Source organism: Entelurus aequoreus, linkage group LG20 (genome assembly GCF_033978785.1).
Source record: "Entelurus aequoreus isolate RoL-2023_Sb linkage group LG20, RoL_Eaeq_v1.1, whole genome shotgun sequence".
In the NCBI taxonomy this organism is placed as follows: Eukaryota; Metazoa; Chordata; class Actinopteri; order Syngnathiformes; family Syngnathidae; genus Entelurus; species Entelurus aequoreus.
Window position 1 is genome coordinate 17,555,079 of NC_084750.1, and position 26,608 is coordinate 17,581,686.

Below are 26,608 nucleotides of genomic sequence, written 5' to 3' on the forward strand. Positions count from 1 at the left end.
CGCCGGTGCTTTCTTAAAGGGCCAGTACACCGCAAAGTGGCGTTTTCAACAAATTGCCTCCTTTGTTGTCGACGCGCGGAATGGATTACACGCCACATTGATGCATCGGGCGTTTTGATTATAAGACGGGCAAACAAGACGACGAGTGGCGGCGTAAAAACGCCGGAAGTGACCGCCGAGCGCATCGGCCGTTTTTTACCGCAGTGCATCCGCAGCATCCTCTCGACTGAGAGGCGAGAAGTGCTGTGCTGTGGCGCAGCAACGTCGCTGGAAACCAAGCACAGGACGGATCTATTCTTCATTTATTGTTCATCTATTGTTAGATAGATGACTTATTCCCAAAAATAGGACATTACTCCAACCGTAGAAGAAGGCCTCCAAAATTGAGCACAGTAAACCGGGATTAGGGATTAAATATTTGTATTCAGGTTTGCGCTAAATACCATTTTAATGCATGCCAATTCAAACTTGCATGTCGCACGTATGAATATTTCCGAGCACACTACCGGGATTTGTGCGTGTGTTCCCTGCAGGCAGCTTTAATGGCGTCCCTGTGCATCCCTCGTTAGAAAAAAAAACCCTCAGGGGGGGAAAGTAATCTAATTTCAGGGTGAATATATCCGGGGAACACTGTGAGTCATCACTCCACCTGGAATGTTTGACAAAAAGTCTTCCATTAATTAAAAAGTCAGCAGCAATAATTAACCAAAGGAGGCTATTTTGCACATTACAATGCATGCTGGTTGATTTATTTATGATTGTAGTCTGCACTTAAATCGGCAGTGTTCTTAAAATAAAAGCATCAATAACAATCAATAAGTAGATTAAGAACCTTTTGCGTGGCCTATCATCCAATAACATGACGCCAATCCATACCCTGCTCCTTTTCCTCTCCTGCACATTGTTTGGTAAGTTTTTCCTCCATCTTTACGACATGTATGTGCGGTTAATGTGTCTTTATTGGATAGATTTTTTTTTTTGGACACTGAATTTATGTAACTGAATTTTTTGCGTTTTAATTTTGTGAACGGATTTTTTTTTTTTACATGAAATCATGCTGACAAATTAATGTCTGTTTAAAAATTCAGTTTCGGGGGGGTGGGGGGAATTAGCGTGTGAAAAGTATTTACTTCGAAACAAGACCCACTTCCGGTAAAATAGGCAATCAATCTTGCCTCTGAACCAGCCAATGAGGTGTCAAGTTTGAAGCGCTGCATAACTTGTCTCTTTGTAAGACCCGTGTCACGTGACACCCCATTGGCTGATTCAGAGACAAGATTGATTCCCTAATTTACCGGAAGTGGGTCTTGTTTTGAAGTAAATAATAATTATAGATTTTGTTTGTAAAAAGCACTTTACATTGAGTAAACAACCTCAAAGTGCTACAGCGTATAATAAAAAAAATAAAAATAAAAAGATAATTAAAAAAAATAAAAACTAGAACAGCCAAATAGCTAAAACTAGTATGCATATATCTAAAAAAAAAAAAAGGCTTTTTTAAAAAGAAGGGTTTTTAAGCCTTTTTTAAAAGCATCCACAGTCTGTGGTTCCCTCAGGTGGTCAGGGAGAAAACATTTTGTGTTTTAATTTTGTGAACTGTTTTTTTTCATGAAATTATGCTGACAATTTCATGAAATAACAATTTGTGAGCAAAATGTGTTTAAAATTCAGTGGGGGGAAAAAAACTTAGCTCATGAAAATTCAGTGCAGAAATATTCGTTGCTTCAAAACAAGACCGGTAAAATAGGCAGTCAATCTTGTCTCTGAACCAGCCAATGAGATGTCAAGTTTGACTTGTCTCTTTGTAAGACCCGTGTCACGTGACTGCACACTTGACACCCCATTGGCTGGTTCAGAGACAAGATCGATTCCCTAATTTACCGGAAGTGGGTTTTGTTTTGAAGTAAATACTGCCGCACTGGATTTTTTTTTTTCACCCTGAATTATAAAACACTGTATTTTGACAAACTGATTTTTTTAAAACACATTTTGCTTACAATTTTTTTATTTAATAAAATTGTCAGCATAATTTGATGTAAAACTAATGCAATTACATACCTTCAGTGTATAAGAAGGACTCGAAAATTGACACTGATTTTATGTAACTGAATTTTTTGTGTTTTAATTTTGTGAACTGATTTTTTTTCATGAAATTATGCTGACAATTTAAATTAAATAACAATTTCTGAGCAAAATGTGTTTAAAAATTCAGTGTGGGGGAAAAAAAATGTAGCGTGTGAAAATTCCGTGCAAATATTCGTTGCTTCAAAACAAGACCCATTTCTGGTAAAATAGGGAATCGATCTTGTCTCTGAACCAGCCAATGAGGTGTCAAGTTTGACTTGTCTCTTTGTAAGACCCGTGTCACGTGACTGCACACTTGACACCCCATTGGCTGGTTCAGAGACAAGATCGATTCCCTAATTTACCGGAAGTGGGTCTTGTTTTGAAGTAAATACTTCCGCACTGAATTTTTTTTACACTGCCTTTTTTTTTACCCTGAATTTTAAAACACTGTATTTCGACAAACTTATTTTTTTATACAAACATTTTGCTCACATTTTATAATTCATTATAATTGTAATCGTAATTTGATGCAAAACAAATGCAATTACCTAACTTCAGTGTATAAGAAGGACTCTAATATTGACACTGAATTTATGTAATTGAATTTTTTGTGTTTTCATTTTGTGAACTGATTTTTTTTCATGAAATTATGCTGACAATTTAAATTAAATAACAATTTCTGAGCAAAATGTGTTTAAAAATTCAGTGAGGGGGAAAAAAAATGTAAAGTGTGAAAATTCCGTGCAAATATTCTTTGCTTCAAAACAAGACCGGTAAAATAGGCAGTCAATCTTGTCTCTGAACCAGCCAATGAGGTGTCAAGTTTGACTTGTCTCTTTGTAAGACCCGTGTCACGTGACTGCACACTTGACACCCCATTGGCTGGTTCAGAGACAAGATCGATTCCCTAATTTACCGGAAGTGGGTCTTGTTTTGAAGTAAATACTTCCGCACTGGATTTTTTTTATGCTGAATTATTAAACACTGTATTTTGACAAACTGACTTTTTTAAAACACATTTTGCTTACAATTTTTTTATTTAATAAAATTGTCAGCATAATTTGATGTAAAACTAATGCAATTACATACCTTCAGTGTATAAGGAGGACTCTAAAATTGACACTGAATTTATGTAACTTGACACCCCATTGGCTGGTTCAGAGACGAGATGGATTCCCTAATTTAAATTCCCTAATTTGAAGTAAATACTTCCGCACTGGATTTTTTTTACACTGACTTTTTTTTTTTTACCCTGAATTATTAAACACTGTATTTTGACAAACTGATTTTTTTAAAACACATTTTGCCTTACAATTTTTTTTAATTTAATAAAATTGTCACCATAATTTGATGTAAAACAAATGCAATTACATAACTTCAGTGTCAAAATAAAATATTTTGTAATAAAAAGAGAAATTAATGTCCATTTTAACATGTATATATTGTGATATGCTGACAGTGCACCAGTGTCACGGGGCGTGTGCGGAGGTGGACTCGGACACAGAGGCGGTGGCGGGCCAAGGCTTCAAACTGGGCTGCATCTCCTGCAAGAAGAGGAGTGAAGTCAAAGCCTCCGCCTCGGTGGAATGGTACTTCCAGGCCGATGGGGAGTTTGACTTTGTGCAGGTGAGTCCAACGTCTGCCATTAAAGATTTGTATTTGCGTACAGTAAGTGTAGTCAGAAACATGATAGTGCCTCGATGCCAGGTCGTTCAATCGATAACTCTTCTTGACACACGGCTGTGTTGACCTTGTGTGTGCGCTCTTCTATTTAAAGTTTGATTGCATGCTGGGAAAATACACCCTCACTGCACACTTTATGAACTATAATCCAATCTGATCAAGGTTGTAGATTGACACTGTATCGGACTGTAGTGCATTCATTACCAAAACATACAAATCCCAAAACCATTGAAGTTGTCACGTTGTGTAAATGGTAAATGAAAACAGAATACAATGATTTGCAAATCCTTTTCAACTTATATTCAATTGAATAGACTGCAAAGACAAGATATTTAATGTTTTAACTGAGAAACTTCTGTCTTTTTTTTTTTTTTTTTTACAAATAATGATTAACTTACAATTTAATGGCAGCAACACATTGCAAAAAAGTTGTCACAGGGGCATTTTTACCACCGTGTTACATGGCCTTTCCTTTTAACAACACTCAGTAAACGTTTGGGAACTGAGGAGACACATTTTTGAAGCTTTTCAGGTGGAATTATTTCCCATTCTTGCTTGATGTACAGCTTAAGTTGTTCAACAGTCCGGGGTCTCCGTTGTGGTATTTTAGGCTTCATAATGGGCCTCACATTTTCAATAGGAGACAGGTCTGGACTACAGGCAGGCCAGTCTAGTACCCGCACTCTTTTACTATGAAGCCACGCTGTTGTAACACGTGGCTTGGCATTGTCTTGCTGAAATAAGCAGGGGCGTCCATGATAACGTTGCTTGGATGGCAACATATGTTGCTCCAAAACCTGTATGTACCTTTCAGCATTAATGGCGCCTTCACAGATGTTTAAGTTACCCATGTCTTGGGCACTAATACACCCCCATACCATCACACATTGGGGGCGGTATAGCTCGGTTGGTAGAGCGGCCGTGCCAGCAACTTGAGGGTTGCAGGTTCGATCCCCGCTTCCGCCATCCTAGTCACTGCCGTTGTGTCCTTGGGCAAGACACTTTACCCACCTGCTCCCAGTGCCACCCACACTGGTTTGAATGTAACTTAGATATTGGGTTTCACTATGTAAAGCGCTTTGAGTCACTTGAAAAAAAGCGCTATATAAATGTAATTCACTTCACTTCACATGCTGGCTTTTACACTTTGCGCCTATAACAGTCCGGATGGTTCTTTTCCTCTTTGGTCCGGAGGACACGACGTCCACAGTTTCCAAAAACAATTTTAAATGTGGACTCGTGAGACCAAAGAACACTTTTCCACTTTGCATCAGTCCATCTTAGATGAGCTCGGCCCAGCGAAGCCGGCAGCGTTTCTGGGTGTTGTTGATAAATGGCTTTGGCTTTGCATAGTAGAGTTTTAATTTGCACTTACAGATGTCACGACAAACTGTAGTAATCTACAGTGGTTTTCTGAAGTGTTCCTGAGCCCATGTGGTGATATCCTTTACACACTGATGTCGCTTTTTGATGCAGTACCGCCTGAGGGATCGAAGGTCCATAATATCATTGCTTACGTGCAGTGATTTCTCCAGATTCTCTGAACCTTTTGATGATATTACGGACCGTAGATGGTGAAATCCCTAAATTCCTTGCAATAGCTGGTTGAGAAAAGTTCTTAAACTGTTCGGCAATTTGCTGACGCATTTGTTGACAAAGTGGTGACCCTCGCCCCATTCTTGTTTGTGAATGACTGAGCATTTCATGGAAGCTGCTTTTATACCCAATCATGGCACCCACCTGTTCCCAATTAGCCAGTTCACCTGTGGTATGTTCCAAATAAGTGTTTGATGAGCACTCCTCAAATTTCTCTTTCTTTTTTGCCACTTGTGCCAGCTTTTCTGAAACATGTTGCAGGCATCAAATTCAAAATGAGCAAATATTTCCAAAAAATAAAGTTTACCAATTCGAATGTTAAGTATATTGCCTTTGCAGTCTATTTAATTGAATATAAGTTGAAAAGGATTAGCAAATCATTGTATTATGTTTTTATTTACCATTTACACAACGTGCCAACTTCACTGTTTTGGGGTTTGTAGAAACTGAAAATATTTAATGTACCATATTGTAGCTATATGACTATTCGAAATAAACTAACACTATAATCTGCATGCCGAGAGTTCAGCCCTTGCTTCCGTTCCGCCAAGGGCTCGAACATAGGGGGGGCTGTTTGACATGAATAAAGGCATGTAAAAAGTCAATTAATGAATGACAGGGCACTTCATATGAAATTGTATTGCAAATGGATTCCTAGGCCTTTCCTGCTCAATCACTGATAAGAATATAACAATACTAATAATAGATTTTATTTGTAAAAAGCACTTTACATTGAGTAAACAACCTCAAAGTGCTACAGTGTATTAAAAAAATAAAAAGATAATAAAAATTAAATACAAATATATAACTTAGAACCGCCAAATAGCTAAAACTAGTATGCATATATCTAAAAAAAAATGTTTTTTTTTAAAAAGGAGGGGTTTTGAGCCTTTTTTAAAAGCATCCACAGTCTGTGGTGCTCTTAGGTGGTCAGGGAGAGCGTTCCACAGACTGGGAGCGGCGGAGCAGAAAGCCCGGTCTCCCATTGTTCGTAGTAAGTATGATGTCAAATTTCCCAAGACATTCCCAAAGTACCCCATTGCCATACTTGCCAACCCTCCCGTTTTTAGCGGGAGAATCCCGATATTCAGCGCCTCTCCCGACAACCTCCCGGCAGAGATTTTCTCCCGACAAACTCCCGGTATTCAGCCGGAGCTGGAGGCCACGCCCCCTCCAGCTCAATGCGGACCTGAGACTGAGTGGGGACAGCCTGTTCTCACGTCCGCTTTCCCACAATTGCCTGTAAATATGTAGAAAAGACTTCTCCATTGAACACGGTGGCCGAAATAATATACTCATCATGAACGGGGAAGTTAAACAGGACAATACTGCCATCTAATGGATAGCCACCGGAACACTGAAATTCAAGTATTTCTTTTATGTAAATAAAATAAATATATATATATATATGTATAGCTAGAATTCACTGAAAGTCAAGTATTTCATACATATATATATATGAAATATATATGAATTACTCGAGTTGGTGAATTCTAGCTGTAAATAACCACGCCCCCACCCCTAACAACCCCCCACCCCCCACCCCCTACCCCCCACCTCCCGATATTGGAGGTCTCAAGGTTGGCAAGTATGCCCATTGCTCACTGTGTAAGTGCTAGGCTTGTGAGTAGTTGTACTGGGTTTGAACCTGAGTCATAAAAATAGGAAAATTCAAGTTTGGTTAAAAAAGTGTTAAAATTGTTCAACATTAACTAAAAAAAAAAAAAAAAAGTATGAAGATGTGACGGAATGAGGGGACCTCAAAATAGACGATGATAGATGAGCAAATTTTAATTATGCAAGCAAGTAATCAGCTGTGATTAATCGTGATTAATCCAAATTTCAAAATGTGATTAATCTGATTTGGAAAACAATATCATTTGACGGCCCTAAAATAAAACAAAAAATTAATCTTAACTGAAAATGGATCAAATCTGGACTACATGGAGTGCCGGGAACTTTAAACACGCAGGGCAGCTGCAATAGAGCACACATGAGAGCGGTGGTGTGTGGGTACCGTGATCTGTGTGGCGACAAACAGGGGAGAAGTAAAATATATATACACATTCATGCACACTTGTTAAAAGTGCAATTTCACTGTTGATCTGCATTTATTTAAAAAATATTTAAACTAGTTTCCCTAAAATACACATTGAGGCTGTAAAGAGTGTTTAAGTCGATTAATCGAACAAACTAATCGATTGATTACTTGATTAATCAAACAAACTAACCAGTTGCCTAGTGATTAGAGCAGGCCTGGGCAATTATTTTGACTCGGGGGCCAAATTTAGAGAATAAAAATGTGTCTGGGGGACGGTATATCCATTTTTTAGGAAAACTAATACAAAACCTCACAATAAAGTCTGATTGAATGCTAAAAATGTTATGACAGACCGCCTTAAAAACGGAATGGAATTTTACATTTTTCTATGAACGATAAAACCCTGAATATTGAGAACATATGAACGTCACACCCCCTCCCAATCGACATATTTTGCAATCAAGCCACACCCACGCTGCTTGGTGCCTCGTCTGACCTGCTGTGACGTAGATTACCATAGTAACTAGTAGGGTTGTACGGTATACGGGTATTAGTATAGTACCGCGATACTAATGAATCATATTCAGTACCATACCGCCTCTGAAAAGTACCGGTCCACCGCACCCTAACATTTTTTGTTAAAATAAATGCAATTTTTTCTGGTCCCCTTTATTTAGGAAAGTACCAAAAAGTAGGTATTATCGGCCGATAATATCGGCCTGCCGATAATATCGGCCTGCCGATATTATCGGCCGATAAATGCGTTAAAATGTAATATCGGAAATTATCGGTATCATTTTTTTTATTATCGGTATCGTTTTTTTTTTGTTTTTTTTTAATTAAATCAACATAAAAAACACAAGATACACTTACAATTAATGCACCAACCCAAAAAACCTCCCTCCTCATTCACACAAAAGCGTTGTTTCTTTCTGTTATTAATATTCTGGTTCCTACATTATATATCAATATATATCAATACAGTCTGCAAGGGATACAGTCCGTAAGCACACATGATTGTGCGTGCTGCTGGTCCACTAATAGTACTAACCTTTAACAGTTAATGTTACTAATTTTCATTAATTACTAGTTTCTATGTAACTGTTTTTATATTGTTTTACTTTCTTTTTTATTCAAGAAAATGTTTTTAATTTATTTATCTTATTTTATTTTTTTATTTTTTTTTAAAAGTACCTTATCTTCACCATACCTAGTTGTTCAAATTAGACATAATAATGTGTTAATTCCACGACTGTATATATCGGTTGATATCGGTATCGGTTGATATCGGTATCGGTAATTAAAGAGTTGGACAATATCGGAATATCGGATATCGGCAAAAAGCCATTATCGGACATCCCTACCAAAAAGTATCGAAATAATATTGGTATCAGGACAACACTAGTCACTAAAATATCATGCAAAAGCACAGATTCCAACCATAGAAATACTTTGTATAGTTCAAGACTTAGAAAACATCACTGCACATCATAATGGCAGCTACACTTTCCATCTTAAATATATAAAAAAAATATTTGGGAATGTTTGGCGGGCCAGATTGAAAAGCTTAACGGGCCGCATGTGGCCCCCGGGCCTTAATTTGCCCAGGTCTGGGTTAGAGTGTCCGCCCTGAGATGGGTAGGTTGTGAGTTCAAACCCCGGCCGAGTCATACCAAAGACTATTAGAATGGGAGCCATTACCTCCCTGCTTGGCACTCAACATCAAGGGTTGGAATTGGGGGTTTAATCACCAAAAATTATTCCCGGGCGCGGCCACCGCTGCTGCTCACTGCTCCCCTCACCTCCCAGGGGGTGATCAAGGGTGATGGGTCAAATGCAGAGGACAAATTTCACCACACCTAGTGTGTGTGAGACAATCATTGGTACTATTAACTTTACTTTAATGGATAGATTACTGAATTACTAAAAAAGAACCCCCACTGATTAGCGATTCCAAACAGACTTTCATGCGTGTTGTCACCAGATCTACACCTACGAGGATGGATCCCCCACTGAAAAAGAGGACTTTAAAGGCCGCCTGGATTGGAACGGAACCAAGAGGAGCAGAGACATCCAAGACGCGTCGATATATCTGCTCAACGTCACCTTCAACGACTCGGGCACGTACAGCTGCTTCTTCAACCGCATCCTCAGCTTTGACAACTACGAGTATACCACCACCATCAACAAAGTGGTCCACCTCAAAGTGGTGGCGAAAGGTATGACGCAATCCACTGTGTGCTTTTAACCCTCCTGAGACGCATTGTCCTCTAAAGTAAACATTTGCATTTGGTGTCCGATGAATAGGGCGTTAGTTCCCAGGAGTATCCGGCTCCGCTTTATAGGATTTTATGGTACAGTTTCACTATTGCAGTGTACAGTGTCTTATTAGTCGCTGAGTTTGCCTGGAAAATTAGCCATTGCTATGCACTAGCAAAACAGAAACGATGTGTAAGGAGATAAAGTGGAGCTAAAGTGGAGGTTGCATTTCCAGGAAGTCATTACAGAACGTGAAGTCAGCATCGCCGCGGAATCGCTGACAGTGTTTTTCTGCCCTTTTTAAAGCATATCACAAAGTGAAAAGTTACCACTGCAAATGCAGTTAATTATTTACAGGGTCTCTGCAGGTTTCAACATGTCAAATGGAATACTTTTTTTTAAGACCGTCTTGAAAATAATTTAAGACTAGAGATGTCCGATATGGTCCAACTCTTAATTACAGATTCCGATATCAACCAAAACCGATGGAATGAACACATTATTATGCCTAATTTTGTTGTGATGCCCCGCTGGATGCATTAAACAATGTAACAAGGTTTTCCAAAATAAATCAACTCAAGTTATGGAAAAAAATGCCAACATGGCACTGCCATATTTATTATTGAAGTCACAAAGTGCATTATTTTTTTTAACATGCCTCAACACAGCAGCTTGGAATTTGGGACATGCTCACCCTGAGAGAGCATGAGGAGGTTGAGGTGGGCGGGAGGATGTAAATTGTAGCGTCCCGGAAGAGTTAGTGCTGCAAGGGGTTCTGGGTATTTGTTTTGTTGTGTTTATGTTGTGTTACGGTGCGGATGTTCTCCCGAAATGTGTTTGTCATTCTTGTTTGGTGTGGGTTCACAGTGTGGCGCATATTTGTAACAGTGTTAAAGTTGTTTATACGTTCACCCTCAGTGTGACTTGTATGGCTGTTGACCAAGTATGCTTGCATTCACTTGTGTGTGTGTGTGTGTGAAAAGCCGTAGATATTATGTGATTGGGCCGGCACGCAAAGGCAGTGCCTTTAAGGTTTATTGGCGCTCTGTACTTCTCCCTACGTCCGTGTACACAGCGACGTTTTAAAAAGTCATACATTTTACTTTTTGAAACCGATACCGATAATTTCCGATATTACATTTTAAAGCATTTATCGGCCGATAATATCATATTTAAGAACATTTCACATCCATACGGACAAAAAAATACAAGGACAAAGTAAAATCAGAGGACCAGAATGAATTTTAAGTATATGAATTAATTCACTGCTCATTGGAAAACAAAATGGTTAGACTAACTAAATACACTAGGAGCTTCTCTAGTGTAAACTAATTTAAAAAAATATTAGCAAACATCGTAACAGCCAATTTTCAGATTTGCCTACTCAGTGGCCTAGTGGTTAGAGCAGTGGTTCTTAACCTGGGTTCAATGGAACCCTAGGGGTTCGGTGAGTCGGGCTCAGGGGTTCGGCGGAGGTCAAGACACACCCGACTCATCGTGTAAATACAAACTTCTCCCTATCGGCGTATTACGGATACGGCAACAGCAGAAGTCAGACTGATTTGCAGGTGTGTCATTTGTTGTGAGTTTATGCACTGTGTTGGTTTTGTTGTTTGAACAAGGTGATGTTCATGCACGGTTCATTTTATACACCAGTAAAACTACATGGTAACACTTTAGTATGGGGAACATATTCACCATTAATTAGTTGCTTATTAACATGCAAATTAGTAACATATTGGCTCTTAACTAGTCATTATTAAGTACTTATTAATGCCTTATTCGGCATGGCCTTATTATAACCCTCTAACCCTGGCCCTAACCCTCTAACCCTAACCAAATAACTCTAAATTAAGTCTTTGTTACTTAGAATATGTTCCCCTAGTGTCCAAAAAACTCTAAATTAAGTCTTTGTTACTTAGAACATGTTCCCCATACTAAAGTGTTACCAAAAACATATAACTTTGGCTTGAATTTGAATCTTATTTTTCACTAAAGAAGAGTTCGGTGAATGCGCATATGAACCTGGTGGGGTTCGGTACCTTTAACAAGGTTAAGAACCACTGGGTTAGAGTGTCCGCCCTGAGATCGGTAGGTCGTGAGTTCAAACTCCGGCCGAGTCATACCAAAGACTATAAAAATGGGACCCATTACCTCCCTGCTTGGCACTCAGCATCAAGGGTTGGAATTGGGGGTTAAATCACCAAAAAATATTCACACCTTTTCTCCTCCAAACATATTGCTGGGTATTGTGGACAAACGGTTCCATTTTTGTTTCATCTGACCACAGAACTTTCTTTCAGAAGGTCTTATCTTTGTCCATGTGATGTCAGATGAAACAAAAATTTAGCTGTTTGGCCACAATACACAGCAATATGTTATCATTAGCAATAAACGTTGTAGAAATGATTGGAAACTCAAGTCAGCCATGACATGATGTCCTTCACAAGGGTATGTAAACTTTGGACCACGACTGTACCCTTTACTCATCATGGATTTTGTCCATTGTGTGTGACGTCACCTTTTTGTGTCTCCCGGCGCACAGCCACCAGAGGCACGGCATCCATTGCGTCCGAAGTCATGATGTACGTGTCCATCATCGGCCTGCAGGTGTGGCTCCTCATCGAGATGATATACTGCTACAGAAAAATATCAGCAGCCGGGGAAGAAGCATTAAGAGAAGCCGCGTACGTACAGTATATTGCATCACAAATTGTCACATCTGTTGTTGCACGGCTACAAAATCTGTAAATACGACCGCAGAAAAAAAAATATTATGGCAAAAGGATAAAACAAATATATTTGGATTTGAAGAATGTGCCAGAAAATCATTTTGTGGGAAAGGTTACTTGATCAAAGTCGGGATGTGCCGATCGATCTGCTACTTATCAGTATCGGACAATTTTCTTAAGCGCCGGTCCCCTTTTGGCTGACACTTGTTATTTTTTGTCCCCCAGCTGACGAGTTGCTAGCAGCTATTTAAGTGTATCAATACACAGTGTGGAGCCACTCCACCTGGCTAATAATAAGCACCTCCATTACGACAAATAAACTGCATTTCTTAGTTTTGTAAGAACGAGGTTAAATATGTGACACACCAAGAGCAAGCCAGGAGCTGACATGCTAATAGCTAACTACTGAGCTGGCTTTAAACAAAACTAAGAAATAAGTGCTTAGTAAGCAGAAAGTAAGCAGTTATTAACATGAAATTAACATGTAGGTCAATAAGAGTCTATAGTCAAGTCCAGGGGTCACCAACGCGGTGCCCGCGGGCACCAGGTAGCCCGTAAGGACCAGATGAGTAGCCCGTTGGCCTGTTCTAAAAATAGCTCAAATAGCAGCACTTACCAGTGAGCTGCCTCTATTTTTTAAATTGTATTTATTTACTAGCAAGCTGGTCTCGCTTTGCTCGACATTTTTTTAATTCTAAGAGAGACAAAACTCAAATAGAATTTGAAAATCCAAGAAAATATTTTAAAGACTTGGTCTTCACTAACTGACAAAGAAACAGATAACAGATTTGGTGTCCAGTTCAAAGTGTGACATGATTAATTTAAAAATTTGAGAGTTGACTTTTGTATTTTACATGAGTTATTATTTGTACAAACATGGTGCAAAGTAATTCAGGATTTGTTAAAAAATGTTAGTGGCTAGCTAGTTAAAATGGGATATTGCGATTTCACAGGACTGTCTTAGAAGTGATCATTTGAAAATGTTCAATTTGAAAAATGTGCACTTAGAGAAAATATAAAAATAAAATGTTGCATATTGATATTTATCTGTTTCTATATATATTTATTGTGAGAAATCATTAAGATGATCAGTGTTTCCGCAAAGATAAATATCATTAATTATTAATAATAACATGGAGTTACAGGTAAATTGAGCAAATTGTCTATTTCTGGCAATTTATTTAAGTGTGTATCAAACTGGTAGCCCTTCGCATTAATCAGTACCCAAGAAGTAGCTCTTGGTTTCAAAAAGGTTGGTGACCCCTGGTCAAGTCTCTTATTTGTTGTTTTTATGTTTACAAACTCAGCGAACATTTTCCTGGACACAGTAGGACTTTGACGGCAAAAACCAAATGATTTAAATTAGTAGAAAGTAGTGGTTTTTGTTTAGGTATTGTGTGCTATTGATTTTATTTTTGCTCCAACAATTGTATGTAATAAATTAAATTAAAATTAAATTATTACAATTAAATTAAATTAATTTAAATTGGTAGAAAATAGTAGTTTTTGTTTAGGTATTGTGTGCTGTTGACTTTATTTTTGCTCCAACAATTGTATGTAATTAAAGAACAAGGAAGTTGTTCAACACAATATTGTGTTGATATTGTAAACCGCCAGTAGCACTCACCATAAATACATTGAAAAACGTACATGTGATCAGTCAATCGGTATCAGAATCGGCAGCATAAAAGCCTGATCGGAACATCCCTAGATCAAACCTTTTATCCAGATCAGCACCACAATTTTTGTGGATTTTATTGGGAACCTTTTTTTTCCTTCCAAACTAAAATGAGATGCAAATATCACTTTCTTTTGTGGTCTATTAATTGTATTTTATTTTTTTCCCCTTCCAGGAATGCAGAATATTTAGCAATTGCCTCAGAAAGTAAAGATAACTGTGCAGGGGTGCAGGTTGGAGAATAGCAAAAGGTATGTATATTGACATATATACCCACGTACAGTCGTCCCTCACGACACTACAGTATTATTGGCAAGGAGAGACCAAACCAATCAGAGCACGCTATTCAGCATTGTGGCCACTGATTAGCTCAGCCTCAGGCAGCATTACTATATTGGATTAGAAGAGTAAAAAGGTATTAAAGAGGTTCATTGTTCGAGGTTCGTGTCTTAAGGGCATACATAATGTTGAAAAATACATTCAGAAGTTCGGGAAAACAGTTTTTTATGCTCTAGCTTTGAAAATATTTGATTTATAACTAATGAATTGTACTTGAGGAATAATTGATCGCGGTCATATCCGGAACCAATTAACATCAATAAACGAGGGACGACTGTATACTTTGAGCATGTCATGCTATAATTTGCAATTATGTCATAAATATGTGATGTGAAATAATTAAATATTAATTTATATATAAAAATCCTACCTAAAATCTACAATTATAATTAATGATTTTAAATTATATTACCTTGTTTAATGCATTGTTTTGACATAAAAAGTTAAGGTCATTTTTAATAATCAAACAGGAAATTGCTTTCAAATTGCATTTATTAACAAACATATTACATCACTTCAATATAATTTTGTTTATCTTTGGCCTCTGGAGGTAATTGCCAACTGTATTTACTTAACGTCTTAACCCTACTATTATAATTATTGTATTTATTAAATTATACAATATATAAGTTGTCATATTTAGTTTTTAAATAATTACAAAAAACTTGATTGAATTGACAGCTCGTGTTCCGATTTGTTAAAATAAATAAAAAACTATTTTAACAATTGCATCTCTTAAAGGCTACAATTAATTAGATTGTAATATTTTACTTAGTTATTAAATAACACAAAAAAAAAAATGACACCTTGTTCCTACTTTCTTAAATAACGGAAAAAGCAACTCTGTGCTGTTTTTTCCCCCCGTCTATTCTTTAAATGTTTTCATAATAATGATTAATCAAATGTCCTGTGTTTTTTGTAAATAATGTCATAAAATCTAATAGCCTTCTGTTTCTATTACCAGGCTTCCAATTATAATCAATGATTTTTAAATTGTATTTAAATTGCATTACCTTGTTTAATGCAATTTTTTGACACAAAAAGTTAAGGTAATTTTTAATAATCAAACAGGAAATTGCTTTCAAATTGCATTTATTAACAAAAATATTACATCACTTCAATTTAATTTGGTTTATCTTTGGCCTCTGTAGGTAATTGACAACTGCATTGACTTACCCTACTATTATTATAATTATTGTATTTATTAAATTATAGAATGTATAGGTTGTCATATTTAGTTTTGAAATAATTACAAAAAACTCAATTTGACAGCTCGTGTTCCGATTTGTTAAAATCATTAAAAAAAACAACTACCGTATAATAACTATTGCATCTCTTAAAGGGGGGGTCAGCAACCCACGGCTCTAGAGCCGCATGCGGCTCTTTGGCGCCGCCCTAGTGGCTCCCTGGACCTCTTTCAGAGATGTGTGAAAATGGAAAAAGATGAAAACCTTTTTTATTATTTAAATATATTTTCTGTAGGAGGACAAACATTCCTAATTGTTAGAAATCCCACTGTTTGTTATACATGTTTTACAGATCAGTATTTGGTAAGCACCATTTTGTCCTGCTAATTTCAACGATCCTTGAAAACTTTCTCCGACGCTGCCACAGAAAGACGTGTTTCATGCCACTCCTTCTTTGTTTCATTTTGTCCACCAAATGTTGTATGCTGTGCTTACATGCACAAAGGTGAGCTTTGTTGATGTTATTGATTTGTTGGAGTGCTAATCAGGCAGATTTGGTCAGTCCATGACTGCAAGCTAATCAATGCTATTTAGGCTAGCTGTATGTACATATTGCATCATTATGCCTCGTTTGTAGGTATATTTGAGTTCATTTAAATTCATTTACTCATGTCCTCTGTGTATTTAATTTATATTTGCATGTTTTAATGACACAAACAACTATGAGAAATGCAGCCAATACTAGACGGAGTCTAGTATTGGCTGCATTTCTCATAGGACACAAACAACTATGAGAAATGCAGCCAATACTAGACAGAGTCTAGTATTGGCTGCATTTCTCATAGTTGTTTGTGTGCCATGTTGTTCCAGACCACAGCAAACGTTACCCAGCTTGCAAAGATTGTAATAAATCCATTAGAAGAAGACAGCCTTTAACTTGGACACACACATGTACCTATACCTTTGGTCATTCTAAGCCAGTAATTTCCAGGAGTTATCTCATCCTGTGAGAAGCCTCCATTTTACAAATGATTTCCAATGTGGCAAAAAATGTGTAGAATAAAAATTAAAATACAACATTTCTGGCAACGAAGATTTGCGTCAGCCTTTGATTGTAGGCTAATATAGCTAATATAGACACTTACATCATGTGTTGCCTTCATTATAACACTTATATAAGGCTTTTTGTGGCTCCAGACAGATTTGTTTTTTGGTCCAATATGGCTCTTTCAACATTTTGGGTTGCCGACCCCTGTCTTAAAGGCTATAATGAATTGGATTGTAATATTTTACTTAGTTAATAAATAACTAAAAAAAAAATAATGACGCCTTGTTCAGACTTTCTTAAATAACGGAAAAAGCAACTCTGTTTTTATTTTTTTGCATCTATTCTTTAAATGTTTTCATAATAACGATTAATCAAATGTCCAGTGTTTTTTGTAAATAATGTCAAAAAATCTAATAGCCTTCTGTTTCTATTACCAGGCTTCCAACTGGGACTGAAAAGATCCTGTGATACGTCCCGCTAACTGCATGAAAACAACTTTGTAGGGGGGGTGATAGAACAGACATCACCTTCATCCTAAGTCTTCTGTTGAATCTTCCCTTTTCCTCCATAAAGACCTCAAATGCACATGAAGCACAGCGAGAGAGAAGAGACAGCATGGTACCAGCACTGTAAATATTTTGCTACGCACAAAAGCATTATGCATTAATGAGCCACATTGTCACAAGCATACACTGTACTCATAACAAAGTATTAGCTCCACATACTGGACATTTATGAGATGTACGGTTTGTGAACGGAAGCTTTCTACTAACTCACCACCAGCCCAATGTATGATAAACACCCAACATGTATGTTATTCATGAAATAGAATGTGGTGAACTATGATGGCAAACTCCCATGCACCACATCCAACCAGTCTACATGTGCTTTGAGAACTTGGAGAAGGCATTCGACCGTGTTCCCCGGGAAGTCCTGTGGGTAGTGCTCAGAGTATGGGGTATCGGACTGTCTTATTGTGGCGGTCCGCTCTCTGTATGATCAGTGTCAGAGCTTGGTCCGCATTGCCGGCAGTAAGTCGGACACGTTTCCAGTGAGGGTTGGACTCCGCCAAGGCTGCCCTTTGTCACCGATTCTGTTCATAACTTTTATGGACAGAATTTCTAGACGCAGTCAGGGCGTTGAGGGTATCTGGTTTGGTGGCTGCAGGATTAGGTCTCTGCTTTTTGCAGATGATGTGGTCCTGATGGCTTCATCTGGCCAAGATCTTCAGCTCTCACTGGATCGGTTTGCAGACGAGTGTGAAGCGACTGGGATGGGAATCAGCACCTCCAAGTCCGAGTCCATGATTCTCGCCCGGAAAAGGGTGGAGTGCCATCTCCGGGTTGGGGAGGAGATCTTGCCCCAAGTGGAGGAGTTCAAGTACCTCGGAGTCTTGTTCACGAGTGAGGGAAGAGTGGATCGTGAGATGGACAGGCGGATCAGTGCGGCGTCTTCAGTAATGCGGACGCTGTATCGATCCGTTGTGGTGAAGAAGGAGCTGAGCCGGAAGGCAAAGCTCTCAATTTACTGGTCGATCTACGTTCCCATCCTCACCTATGGTCATGAGCTTTGGGTTATGACCGAAAAGACAAGATCACGGGTACAAGCGGCCGAAATGAGTTTCCTCCGCCGGGTGGCGGGGCTCTCCCTTAGAGATAGGGTGAGAAGCTCTGTCATCCGGGAGGAGCTCAAAGTAAAGCTGCTGCTCCTCCACATCGAGAGGAGCCAGATGAGGTGGTTCGGGCATCTGGTCAGGATGCTACCCGAACGCCTCCCTAGGGAGGTGTTTAGGGCACGTCCGACAGGTAGGAGGCCACGGGGAAGACCCAGGAAGAGTTGGGAAGACTATCTCTCCCGGCTGGCCTGGGAACGCCTCGGGATCCCCCGGGAGGAGCTGGACGAAGTGGCTGGGGAGAGGGAAGTCTGGGCTTCCCTGCTTAGGCTGCTGCCCCCGCGACCCGACCTCGGATAAGCTGAAGAGGATGGATGGATGGATGGAACTATGATGGATTGTCTTTCCAATTAAATTGCTGGTACAATAAGTGAAACATTCAATGTGCTAATAAAGAAAAAGGAGAAAACTCATGATGAAGTCTGTTGTAGTGCATGTTTTTAAAGGCTTACGCACACCAGGGGATAACTTAGACGGCACAAACCTCTCCGCAAAATGTTACAATTTTAACACACAATCCGTGCCAGGGTACTGGGGGAGGTTGAGCTGGTACTTCCTCTGCAGGCCGGGCGGCACAAAGCGCCCACCCAGGAAGTGATGGCGTCCTTTGAACAAAGTGGCAGAGTTTTTGGGAGCGGTCAGAGAGATGAGCGTGTCGGGCTGGAGCCCATCGACGCTTCCTTGCTCGACATCCCAACCTTGAAAGAAACATAAGGAAATGCTCAGATCACAAAATGGGACAGGCATATTTTATTATTTTGTCCATATAGTGCAGGGGTGTCCACTAAAGGATGGTACTATTACAACGAATCACGAGTCGGATCTATTCCGATTTCTTGGGGTGAAGATTTCATTCCCGATTCAAAGAGATTGTTACAATATATTCTTTGTAGGGGTGTAACAGTACGTGTATTTGTATTGAACCGTTTCGGTACGGGGGTTCCGGTTCGGTTCGGAGGTGTACCGAACAAGTTTCCACACGAACATATTAAGTAGCGTAACGCACGTTGTGTAAACAATGCACAGCGAGGCACAACACACAGCATGCTAGCAGATAACAGGCTAGGATAGACTGACCATCCGTCCTCTTTTCACCGGACATGTCCTCTTTTGCAGAGCTGTCAGGGCGGAGTTTCTTAAATGCCTCAATTGTCCGGCATTTTGAGTTAGGGTTGCGTGTATTTACAATGTACGTTCAGGGTTAAGAAGGGGTTAAAAACAAAACAAATTCTGCGCGCAGCAGCATTGGTGAGGGAGGGGCAGAGACAGAGAGAGAGAGAGTTATGATAAACGTGCATGCGTCGCCAGGCTCTGCTTTTTATCCATAGATTTATCACATTTAATTTTTTATTATCTATAGCAGGGGTGTCAAAAGTGTGCCCCGGAGGCCATTTGCGGCCCACAGCTAATGTTTTAAAGGCCCACGGCACATTCTAAAAATACTAATAAAATAAACAAAAACATAACAAAAGTGAAATAAAAAAGCTTAAAGGTTAAATGTAATTTAGAAAAAGTTGCAATGTTGACTAATAAAACAAAGCTGTTTTTTTTTTCTTTCAAACTGTCATTGCTCAAAACATAATATTGAATCAAAATCAATATTATGAATTATTGACCTATCCAAGGTTCCCATTACTTCACATCAAATATTCCACTAAGAAAAATATTTTTGGTGGAAGATTTTGCAAATTTGGTAAATAAATAACCCAAAAATGTATATTTTCTTGTTTTCTTACTGTACTGAAAATGAACCGAACCGTGACCTCTAAACCGAGGTACGTACCGAACCGAAATTTTTGTGTACCGTTACACCCCTAATCAACACCATTATTAACGCAAATGTAACACTATTTACTGTTATTTTACTGGTGCGCTTTTATTTTGAAGGCCTGACTTTAGAGCCTTTAGCCTGCCACATCATTATATGTGACTGGTGAAAGCCTGGAACTAAAGTGCATCAATAAAGCCCTTCAAGTTTTTTGCTAAATGTATTTGTTTTGGACAGAAAAACTGTCCTTTATGCAATTGTATATCTTCTAAACTTGAATGTTATCTCATCATGTAACAAGATATTCCCAGCATTTGAAAACCAAACAAATGATCCATCATTGTGTTATTAAAAAATATGATAAATGCAAATCAATCAATCAATCAATGTTTACTTATATAGCCCTAAATCACGAGTGTCTCAAAGGGCCGCACAAGCCACAACGACATCCTCGGCTCAGATCCCACATCATGGCAAGAAAAAACTCAACCCAATGGAAAATCAATTGTGTAATAATATCATGGGTCGATTACACGTTTATATCTATATAGTGTATGTCAATATTTAATGTTGTGCTGCTCTGCCCCGGAAAAGAAGGGCAAAATACGGGAGGGGTTTGACATGTATGAGCGATACTAACCTGTTAAGGATAATATCAATATTTGGATCGATTTACCCCTACATACTGCATGCATACATTGTTACATTAACAGTGCTAATAGCAATCTAGTGTAGGTCAACATATGCCAAGACATCTGAAGAAAACATTGACAACCTTGCTTTGTATAGGATATGACAAAGGATAATATATAATTTTTTTATTATTGTATAACATGTTGGTCGCAGGCAAGCAAAATGACAATGAGGCCATTGGAAACTTTGCACAAACAATCCCTCAAAATCCTTGACCGAAAACCACAACACCACCATCATTGTTTAGTTCTCCAAAAATATAGATTGTTAAATTTAGCTAACATTCAAAGATTAGCATCAATACGAATGGCCCATCGAATCTTAAATAACACTGCACCAGCGCCACTTAAGCACTTTGTCCAGTTTACATCTGCTGTGACAACTAGAAACACACGAGCCTCCACCAGGGGGCAGTGTAGCATACCCAGATGTAAAACCTCTTTTGCACAATCAGCCTTTTCATATAAAGCCATAAAGGAATGGAACGACCTCACAACAAACTTGAAAAGTCTAACAGATTACTCTTCATTCACAATTGAAGTTAAAAGGTGGCTTTGGAGCATTCAAAGCTGCTCACACGGTCACTAAGATGGGCATTATGTTTGACACATCAACCTAATGTGTATTATATTTATCCATGAGAGCATTTTTATTGTAAATTGTGAGGTGTGTGTGTTAAAATTATGGTTGTTTTTACAAATGATGACAGATGTGAACAAAAGCATGTATTGTCTTTGTGTGATGATGTAAATGAGGTGTGGTTGTATTGTATATTAAGTATGTGTCCATGAAAGGGCATTTTATGACTTTTTTCTTAATACTTGTGTATGATTTTATTGTCATAATTTTATTGCATGATTTTTGTATCCCTTTAATTTAGGTAGCCAGGGACTGCAAGCTATAATCTGGTACAGAACATATCTGTCTTTGAGCTTAATGTTTCTGTACATTGTCCCTTCAAATAAAGACTAAAAAAAAAAAAAAATGATACATCCCATTAATAATAATTTTTTTCCCATAATATACCAAAGGCCAAAAAAAAAGGGGGCAACAGGCCAAAATTACAAAAAAACCTATCCATAATTCTTTGGTGAAAGTGTGTGGACCGACCTGAGGGGATGTCGATGCTGGCAATGGGGGCGGTGGTCTTCTTCAGGACATTTATGATGGAACCAAAAGGCTCTCTCACAGCCCCTTTAAAGCTGAAGCCAAAGATGGCGTCGATCACAAGGTTGAAAGCCTCATCAATCACTCGGGCCTGAAAGGACAATCAAATATTCCAGCTCAGTCGTCCATACAGCAGCTATTATAAACATGACTAAATATTGACTAGTGAACTTTTCACTAGCGAGCAGCACAAACACAACATTTAATGTCTTCTTTTTTTGAAAAAAGGGATGGACTGGCTGAATTAAAGGGTGATAACACCAAGATTTGGACTTTATGCTCATATTTTTACCAGTGAAGCCCCGTGATGTAAAATCTTGATAGAAGAAAACCTTATGAATTCAGATATTATACACCTAACTGTTACTAGTACTTTTCAATATTACTTATTCACACATACAAATACTTCAAGTGTTTATTTATAAGACAAGATTCTAATTAGTGTTACTATCGTTGTTAAATGGTTAGAATTTACGAATGACCAATACGTTACATCAGTGTTTTTCAACCTTTTTCGAGCGCACATTTTTTGCGTTGAAAAAATCAAAACCACCAACAGAAATCATTAAAAAAAGAAACTAAGTTGACAGTAAAAAGTTGCAATTGTTGGATATGACTTTAATCCATAACCAACAATGCATCAATATAGTTCTTGTCTAAAAGTAGGTGTACTGTCACCACCTGTCACATCACGCCCTGACTTATTTTGAGTTTTTTGCTGTTTTCCTGTGTGTAGTGTTTTAGTTCTTGTTTTGCGCTCCTATTTTGGTGGCTTTTTCTCTTTTTTTGGTATTTTCCTGTAGCAGTTTCATGTCTTCCTTTGAGCGATATCTCCCGCATCTACTTTGTTTTAGCAATCAAGGATATTTAAGTTGTTTCTACCCTTCTTTGTGGGGACATTGTTGATTTTCATGTCATGTTCGGATGTACATTGTGGACGCCATCTTTGCTCCACAGTAAGTCTTTGCTGTCGTCCAGCATTCAGTTTTTGCTTACCTTGTAACCAGTTCAGTTTTAGTTTAGTTCTGCATAGCCTTCCCTAAGCTTCAATGCCTTTTCTTAGGGGCACTGACCTTTTGTTTATTTTTGGTTTAAGCATTAGACACCTTTTTACCTGCACGCTGCCTCCCGCTGTTTCCGACATCTACAAAGCAATTAGCTACCGGCTGCCACCTACTGATATGGAAGAGTATTACACGGTTACTCTGCCGAGCTCTAGACAGCACCGACACTCAACAACAACACATCATTTGCAGACTATAATCACTGGTTTGCAAAAAATATTTTTAACCCAAATAAGTGAAATTAGATCATCTCCCACGGCACACCAGACTGTATCTCACGGCACACTAGTGGTTGGAAAACACTGCGTTACATAATCAGAATTTTTTACAATATCCTTATATTTTTACATTATTTAAACATTCACTAGACTGTGTATGACAGTTAATTAAAAGTAATCCAATGTAGGTCAAAATATGTTAACCAGCCTTCATTGATGCATCGTGTTAAAGTGACAGTAAATAGTTATTGATATTGGCATACCTTGTAAAATTATCTATTGCAACATTACAACTTTTCATATTCAAATATTCCATTGACTAATAAAAAACGTGCTGCAAATGGTCGCACATTCCCCCTCATTTCTCCATCTACGTATGTAGTCAGATAGCCACTTACTTTTTACACACTTTTTAAAATGTTTTTATTTATGATAATCCTTCGAGGGGAACCCAGTTTTAATGAGCGCCAGTCAAACCTTTAAAATGTGTAACTGTACAGTTGTTGTTTTTTTCATTTTGACATCGTGTATTTGATGCATTAGGTGTAAAATTACCCATTTTTATTAGAACTTATAACGTAAATATAACATTCAAAACCTTGGCAAACAACAAAGATAAATGTAGTGAAATAGTTATTATGATAAGAATGTAGACAACAAATGGTGTGTCCTACTAAAAAATCTTAATATAATTAATCACCTAAAGCAAGCCCGGGCTATTATTATGACTCGGGGGCCAAATTTAGATAAGAAAATGTGTCTGGGGGCCGTATATCTATTTTTAGGAACACTAATACAAAACCTCACAATAATGTCTGATTGAATGCTAAAAATGTTATGACAGACCGCCTGAAAAAACAGAATGGAATTGTAAATTTTTTGACTAAATGAGACACCCAGAATGTACATGAAAATAAAGAATGTGTGATTTACAATATTAACTATGAACAATAAAACACTGAATATTGACAACATATGAGCGTCACACCCCCTCTCCCCTTACAATCAAGCGAAACGCAAAAAAAAAAAACCACCTACAATCTGATGTATGTGATATATCAGTAAGCTTGAGAACTTTGTTGTAAAAATCTCCTTACCGCGTCTGTCCCTGAAACACTTATTTCAGGCTCTGGAAACACTCTGTGGAAACGCTCCCCACCCACACTGCTCGGTGCCTCGTCTGAGCTGCTGTGACTTAAATTACCATAGTAACTAATTAGATGACTAATAACTAGTACATCATGCCAAAGCGCAGATTCCAACCATTGAAAGACTTAGCAGTGTTTCCTACACATTCATTTATTTGTGGCGGCCCGCCATGAAAGAATTACGTCCGCCACAAATAAAAAAATTTAAAAAAAATAAATAATTTTTTTATTTTTAAATTTTTTATATATATATATATATATATATATATTTTTTTTTTGTCCTGTCCAGCTTCTCAGGCAAATCATATAGTTGATGTAGATGTCCATATAGGCTGTTCAGATTTACTTTACAAAAGAGAAGTGTAGGATACTTCTCTTGTTGCCTTATTTGTATTTGACCACTACTGTTTTCTGTTTATTTGTTACTGACTGTGGCAGGACACCTCTGCCTCTGTTTCACTTTATGTTGCTGGTAAATAATATGGTTGTAGTAGTAGGCTAAAGTTAAATTATTTAGTATGCACTAATTAAAGGGGCAGAGCTTTAAGAGACATTTTAGGTTTTATATTTTATAAGATATATTTTTTGTAAGAACCACAATTAATAAATATATTTCAGTGAATAACTTATTGTTCAAATCTGTATATAAATATGTACATAAAATGTTGTAATTATATTGTAAAATGGATGAATGGATGGACGTTTAAAAATAAACTGTTATTATTAATTAGTAAGTATACATTTTTTGAGCCTTTTTAGAGAAAATCATATCATTGTAGTAAATTATGCAAATTACTCGATGATGTCATGTTGACCACGCCCATAGCCACGCCCCCACCGCCACAGGTATCTTGGCAGTTTATGGGAAACACTACTTAGTATAGTTGAAGACTTACGGTCATTAGAAAACATCACCGCACATCATGATGGCAGCTACACTTTACATATAAAACATTTTTATTTGGGATTGTCCGGCGGGCCAGGTTGAAAAGCTTAACGGTAAATGTGGCCCCCGGGCCTTAATTTGCCCAGGTCTGACCTAAAGGGAACAGTCAAGCATATGTTAGACTTTCAAAGCCATATTGTGCGTATTTGCTTCATTTGGCCACTTGGTGGCACTGTTTGCATACCACCCCAACTCTCACATTACAAACGGGTGTTCATGCTTTAAGTGGTTGATGAAAAGCTTTTTTTCTCACTTCCAAGTCTTGACACAATGACAAAATCATGGTGAAAATCATTTATCATAATTCTGGTTTTACTTGACTCATTTCCCCCATTTAAAAAAACATTGAGCAACCTTAAGGAGCAAAACGGGACTACATGTGTTCCTTATGTAATATTTGAAGGTTAGCGATCTAAAATTTCACAGAGAGGTTTTTTGTTTTTTTTTAACAAGTTTTTAAAAATACTTTTGGTTGCAACATTGTTAGAATAGGATATAAACATAAAGTAATTTCTCTTCGGCCCCTTTGACTCCCATTATAACTACTATATTTTAACAGACTGAAATCCTGGTATATTATTATGCCTTTGCCATGAAAACCAAATGAATTTCACTCTGGTGATGAAAAACAAGAACATATTGCTGTGGTGTAATTGCGTAACCACCAGATGGCGCTAGAAAACAGTCAGCATAATTTCCAGATTCGCGTAAATGAATTACACTGCCATTAAACTGCCTTAAGTGCAATTAAAATGACCTTGTGCAGTTATATATAACATGGCAGATGTATGTAACATGTTATATAACAGACTTGTGTGAACTCAATACATTTAACCAATTCCCGCCTGATTTTTTTTTCATTCTAGCTCAGTAGACACTAAACGTTTTCTTTCATTGTCTGCTTGTCTACGGTATCACAATCAATGTCATGAATTATCGACATATTACAGGATGTTACCCAACCTCAAATATTCTACTCTGTAACCAATATTTAAAAAGATTGGTGGGGTGTGAATCTTTGGGCACCTAACGACTGCGATTTCTGGCGTGAGGATTTGATTCAGAATCGATTTTCCATTCAACACAACTCTGGATTCCAACCGATACTCGCAATGTATTATTTGATATAATAATTATTATGAGACACTAAATAATTGAATTGGAACACAAACAGAGCTATTTCTATTTTTGGGCAGAATTATTATAGTGTTCCCAACGTTAAAAGGATAAAGCCATTGTTTACAAATTTGGTAAATAAATAACCAAAAAATTTATATTTTGTTGTTTTCTTACTGTACCGAT

General features: G+C 37.8%; 2 protein-coding genes across 3 annotated transcripts in view; one reads left to right on the forward strand and one right to left on the reverse strand.

Moving 5' to 3' along the window:
* scn1bb (sodium channel, voltage-gated, type I, beta b) lies at nt 1–18,633 on the forward strand. The gene is made up of 6 exons (XM_062029526.1): nt 1–908; nt 3,527–3,693; nt 9,372–9,606; nt 12,192–12,333; nt 14,232–14,307; nt 17,068–18,633. The coding sequence occupies exons 1-5, from the start codon at nt 860–862 to the stop codon at nt 14,299–14,301; spliced, it is 663 nt and encodes a 220-aa protein (XP_061885510.1). The 5' UTR covers nt 1–859; the 3' UTR covers nt 14,302–14,307; nt 17,068–18,633.
* The window catches only part of naxe (NAD(P)HX epimerase), a 16,358-nt gene continuing 8,153 nt past the window's right edge, over nt 18,404–26,608 (reverse strand). Inside the window, exons 6-7 of one of the 2 annotated variants that reach the window (XM_062029525.1) lie at nt 21,874–22,021; nt 18,404–19,000 (exon numbers count right to left, since the gene is read on the reverse strand). In XM_062029525.1, the coding sequence (XP_061885509.1) occupies nt 18,801–19,000; nt 21,874–22,021 (348 nt within the window). In that variant the 3' untranslated portion in view covers nt 18,404–18,800. The remainder of the gene's footprint in view (nt 19,001–21,873; nt 22,022–26,608) is intronic. The other variant, XM_062029524.1, reaches the window with a different exon arrangement.